Source organism: Penaeus vannamei, chromosome 36 (genome assembly GCF_042767895.1).
Source record: "Penaeus vannamei isolate JL-2024 chromosome 36, ASM4276789v1, whole genome shotgun sequence".
In the NCBI taxonomy this organism is placed as follows: Eukaryota; Metazoa; Arthropoda; class Malacostraca; order Decapoda; family Penaeidae; genus Penaeus; species Penaeus vannamei.
Genome location: NC_091584.1, coordinates 28,821,794 through 28,826,793, shown reverse-complemented (window position 1 = coordinate 28,826,793; position 5,000 = coordinate 28,821,794). Strand labels below are relative to the sequence as shown.

The window sequence follows — 5,000 nt, the reverse complement described above, 5'->3', positions numbered from 1 at the left end:
TACAGGTAGATTGTCTCACAGCTGTGCAAGGGGAGCACACACCATAGCAGATGAAACAGGCATGAAAGCAGATTCTTCAGAAGCGAGAGAAATCCCTATACGGCATTCAAGGGAGAAAATTGATGATGATTCAAAATCCAACCAGCAGGTAAAAGAAGAAAAGGCATTGCCTCTATACAAACACCACATCCCTACAGACATCTTCCAGAAGACTTTGCTGACGGTGGGTGCAGCAGCTGCAGCCCTTCTGGACCCTAGACGTCATGACATGGTTGCAGTACTCGGAGAGACTACAGGGTACACAGCTCTGTCCAAGATTTATGCAATGATGATTGAGGATGAAGAGGGTCGGCAAATCCTCATAGACAAGCCTAGGATTAACAGCTCAACACTCAACCTACCCTTCCTACGCCAGCTTCCTGAGGGCACTCTAGGTCATGCCTACATAAAATTTCTAGATGACAACCAAGTTACACCCGATTCACGCTTGCCTGTCCAGTTTGTTGACGATCCAGAGTTGGCCTACGTCATGCAGCGGTACCGTGAAGGCCACGACCTTTTCCACACAGTTCTAGGCATGCCCACAAATATGCTTGGTGAAGTAGCAGTCAAGTGGATTGAGGGTATCCAGACTGGCTTACCCATGTGTGTGGCCGGTGCCATATTTGGGCCCCTTCGATTCAGGCCAAAACAAAGGCAGAAGTATATTTCTGAGTATCTCCCTTGGGCAGTAAGAGTAGGTAGATCTTCTAAATTACTAATGAATGTATATTTTGAGAAAAGGTGGGAACAATCTTTAACTGAACTCAGGGATGAATTAGGCATTGAATCACCCCCTTCTCTATGAGAATGAATTTATATCTTAGCAAATTGTTTATATATAAAATGTATGATTGTTGATATTGTAAATAATAAATTTGAAATATGTAAAGGATTTATAACCTTATAAAAGGATGATCAGACTGACTGTGTTGAGCTAATGATCAGCAATTCATTTAAAAGTCTTAAGATGAAAAATGTTTTCATAACATTAATACTGCAATTTCCCCTTTTAGTCAGCATGAATATTTTACCACATTCTAGTGATACTGAAGTTGCCATCGGTTTATTAATGTACATGATTCTCATATACTGAAGGATCAAGAATTACCTATGCTATAATGATTAAATATTTGGGTCCAAAGAGGACTCATATGAACTGTTGACAGATGAAAAGATGAAAAAACATATTATTGGTTTTTAATACATTTAGCTCGCTTTTTGGAAAAGCATTTATATATTGAGGAAAGCTTACTACATATGATTATTTGCATTACGCCTTACCACTTGAAAGGTCACCAAAATTTTGTTAATACAGAAAATGCCAAGGAAAACATTGCAGCCAAAAAGCATGAAAACTGTAAATTGTGTGAGAAATAGAAAAATGAAAGTACCAGCATTTACATTAATAGGACAACAACCCTTTCAGTGTCTTTCTTTTTGAAGTAGGTAGCATTTATAATTATAGACTTGTATGATACTTAGCAGTTATAATTTTATATTTGTATTACATTTTAAAATACATCCAAGAAACAGTAACTCATTGATACCAAGTGAGACTGTGTGTGTGCGTGTGTGGGCGGGTGCATGCATGCGTGTGTGCATGCATAACAATTACCCACAAGTAGTCTATTCCTGGACCAGCTGGGCTTTACTCATTTACCTCATTCCTTGAATTTTTGTGGGAAAAAAGTTTATACTTTTTCAATTATAATTACCAGTGTTATCATTACCATTTACATAGACAATCCTTTTTATATAAAAAAAAAATTAAGGGACAGCATGAATGGGTACCAAGTAATTGACTCATTGGTAAGGAAGCACAAGTGGAACCACCGTAAAAGTAAGAAAGAGAGAGAGAGCATAGGTGAGAGTACATTTATACACACTCTTGGAATTAATGGGTTTAAAGTAGTCAGGGTAATAAAACTGGTAGGAACTAAAAATCAAGGATTGTCCGTGTCTGTGACTGGTATTTATCCTATCCCTGACGGATACAGGACAAAGGATAAATTGATACTTGGTAAAGTGAATCAGTTTTAGGAGAATGTTAGCTTTTTCCCAAGAAGGCTAGAGAACACAGAATGTCTGCATCATTTTATTCCAAAATAACAAAGATATCCTTTGAAAGGAACAATGCTTCTGAAGCACAATTTCAATTAAATATTGTTGATAAAATAATAGTTGTAACAAAGTAAACAAAGAGCTTTAGATTTCATTTAAATATTGCTGACTTGTAGTACTTCAGCTCTTCAATGCTCTCCTTGATATCGTCTAGGGCTCTGTGGGCCACCTTCTTGGAGGGAGCTGAAGAGAACTCTTCTGGGTACCAGCGTCTGTCAGAGAAATAGTAAGAAAAAAAGTTAGGCTTCCCTTCTTAAAGAGATCTTTTAAAAAATATAACTTCCAGAACAATTTTTCTGTAGTTATATATGGTTTTCATGTATCAGGTTAAAGCATCTGCTAATAACGAGAAATAACTTTTTTTTTCAGTAATGGATATTTCCAAAACCATGTAGAAACAAAATAATTTGCAAAAGGAAATGGCTACAAAAGAATTTGAATCATCATTAAACAAGTTAATAAATATCAAACTAAGTTTCTACATACATTACATGAAGTGTAGGAAGCATATTACAAGTATACAAAACATAAAAATCCATAATATGTGTACTAACCTGCACAACTCTTTTACTGTAGAGACATCAACAATACGATAATGGAGGTGTTTCATTAATTTTGGCATGTATTTGTCGAGGAATTTCTTATCAGCATGGACAGAGTTACCCGCCAGGGGAGCCTTGCCTGAGAAAGAGTGAACATGTTTCAGTGATTTACAATAATGCAATTTTTCTGATACTGAGGAAAATATAAATAATATCTATGTACAAAGCTTTCTTTAATTCCTGAATATACAGAAACAAAGGTACATTTTGCAAACATACCCTTTTCTGTGTGCTGTGTCACAAATTGCAGCAGTTGGTCTTCAGCTGCGGCAAGTGTGACTTCACTCTTCCTGCAACTGGCGGTTAATCCTGACTGTAGGAGAATATGCATTGTAATATACTAATACCAAAGATGGCAAAGTAAGTGATTTCCAAGGAGAATGGAAAATTGCAGTAATCCTTTAAAATGCTACTCAATAATTAAACACAAAATGACAGGTAAAATATATTATAAATAATCTTAAAAGATATACAAAAAAAATTGGAGAAGTACATTCCATACAGGCAAAATAAAGCCGAGTTCACATACATCACCATGATGCTGCTTGCACCAATCATTCATGTTGTCGAGCACCTTGTCTTCCACCTTCAGGACAAGGTTGGGCCCTTCGGCAACCACATTGAGATCACTATCTGTCACTATCACGGCAGCCTCCATGATCTCCTCCTTCGTGACATCTAGGCCCGTCATCTGGAAAGAGCGGAAACTTGTTTCAATATTCTATATTCCACATAAGACAGTACACTACTTATACTTAGCTTTTTTTCTTTAATCTAAAATAAACTTTTCTCATGTGAGTGTTCAACATACAAGTAACAGTGACCTAATAAAGTGTAGTAGGATATTAAAACGTGTTTAGAAAATGTTACAAGCTCCTAATCACTCTGCAACGAAAGCACCAGGACCCCCACCACGCCTTACCACAAACTACAATATATCAACAAAAAATACTATTCCTACTGCTCTATAGGACTGCAAATTCTGCGACGTCCCCAAACAACCACCATTTCCTACCACCATTCACCCAAACCCTCCCTAAAACCCCCCAAAACCATAACCATAATCAATCACTCTTCACCATGAAATAACACAGAAAACCACCCCAAAACCAACCTCTAAATCGACCCAAACCAGTCTCTCATTCAGCCTCGGGACCTTGGCTGGTATCTGGCCCTCAGAAGACATCCTCCTCGAGATTAAAAGGCGTGGGAAGCGGCGTGGAGTGAAGAGCAAGGTCGCCCTCGAAGAAACCGCTTGCATAGTCGGCCGCAGCGTGTGTTTGCGAGGGTTGTAAGGGGTCGCTTTGTCGGTCGGCTGCTGTTGTTATCATTATCATTATTATTATTATTACTATTATTATTATGTTGCTGTTATTATCATTATTATCATTATTATTATTGTTATTATTATTATCATTATTATTATTGTTATTATTATTATCATTATTATTATTATTACTATTATTATCATTATTATTATTATTATTGTTATTACTATCATTAGTATTATTATTATCATTATTATCATCATCATTATTATTATTATTATTATTATTATTATTATTATTATCATTATCATAATTATTATTATTATTGTTGTTATTACTATCATTATTATTATTATTATTATTATTGTTATTACTATTATTATTATTATTATTATCATTATTATCATTATTATTATTATTATTGTTATTACTATCATTATCATAATTATTATTATCATTATTATCATTATTAGAGAGAGAGAGAGAGAGAGAGAGAGAGAGAGAGAGAGAGAGAGAGAGAGAGAGAGAGAGAGAGAGAGAGAGAGAGAGAGAGAGAGAGAGAGAGAGAGAGAGAGAGAGAGAAAGAGAGACAGAGAGAGAGAGAGAGAGAGAGAGAGAGAGAGAGAGAGAGAGAGAGAGAGAGGAAGTGAGAGAGAGAGAGAAAGAAATAGAGAGAAAGCTAGAACGAAAAGAGAAAGAAACGAAGATAGAGAGAGAAGAGAGACACAGATAAAGACAAACAATAGAGGGAGAAAGCAACCGTAACAGGACAGAACACCGAATCTGCCTCTCCATGCACGTTCCTCTGAGAAGAATCTGTTCTGTTCAAAAAAAAAAACTTCGTGAATCTGGCTTGGACACGACGGCCCTTTCCCTGTGGCCAATGAACCTGGACTTCCTTATAACAACTCGTGCTTGAAGGAGTCAAGCAGCTTGAATTGTTATTCATATATATATATATATATAT

The 5,000-nt window shown here is 36.2% G+C and overlaps 2 protein-coding genes across 2 annotated transcripts in view; one reads left to right on the top strand and one right to left on the bottom strand.

Annotated features, from left to right (window-relative positions):
- Positions 1 to 931, top strand: part of Coq4 (Coenzyme Q4) — a 3,217-nt gene extending 2,286 nt beyond the window's left edge. Inside the window, exon 2 of the mRNA XM_027379051.2 lies at positions 6 to 931. Within this exon, the coding sequence (XP_027234852.2) occupies positions 6 to 847 (842 nt within the window). The 3' untranslated portion in view covers positions 848 to 931. The remainder of the gene's footprint in view (positions 1 to 5) is intronic.
- Positions 932 to 2,124: 1,193 nt separating this feature from the next.
- LOC113826178 (oligoribonuclease, mitochondrial) lies at positions 2,125 to 4,058 on the bottom strand. Its single transcript, XM_027379052.2, has 5 exons — positions 3,880 to 4,058; positions 3,295 to 3,456; positions 2,985 to 3,078; positions 2,718 to 2,844; positions 2,125 to 2,375 (listed from the first exon to the last, which is right to left on the bottom strand). The coding sequence occupies exons 1-5, from the start codon at positions 4,024 to 4,026 to the stop codon at positions 2,255 to 2,257; spliced, it is 651 nt and encodes a 216-aa protein (XP_027234853.2). The 5' UTR covers positions 4,027 to 4,058; the 3' UTR covers positions 2,125 to 2,254.
- Between the last annotated feature and the right edge of the window lie 942 nt (positions 4,059 to 5,000).

Excerpts from the sequence above, each read along its gene's own strand:
- LOC113826178 (XM_027379052.2), bottom strand. The coding sequence starts at position 4,026 with ATGCAAGCGGTTTCTTCGAGGGCGACCTTGCTCTTCACTCCACGCCGC. Across the intron at positions 3,457-3,879 it reads TGGTTTGGGTCGATTTAGAG|ATGACGGGCCTAGATGTCAC; the intron begins GTTGGTTTTGGG and ends CGCTCTTTCCAG. Across the intron at positions 2,845-2,984 it reads GACACAGCACACAGAAAAGG|GCAAGGCTCCCCTGGCGGGT; the intron begins GTATGTTTGCAA and ends ACTCTTTCTCAG.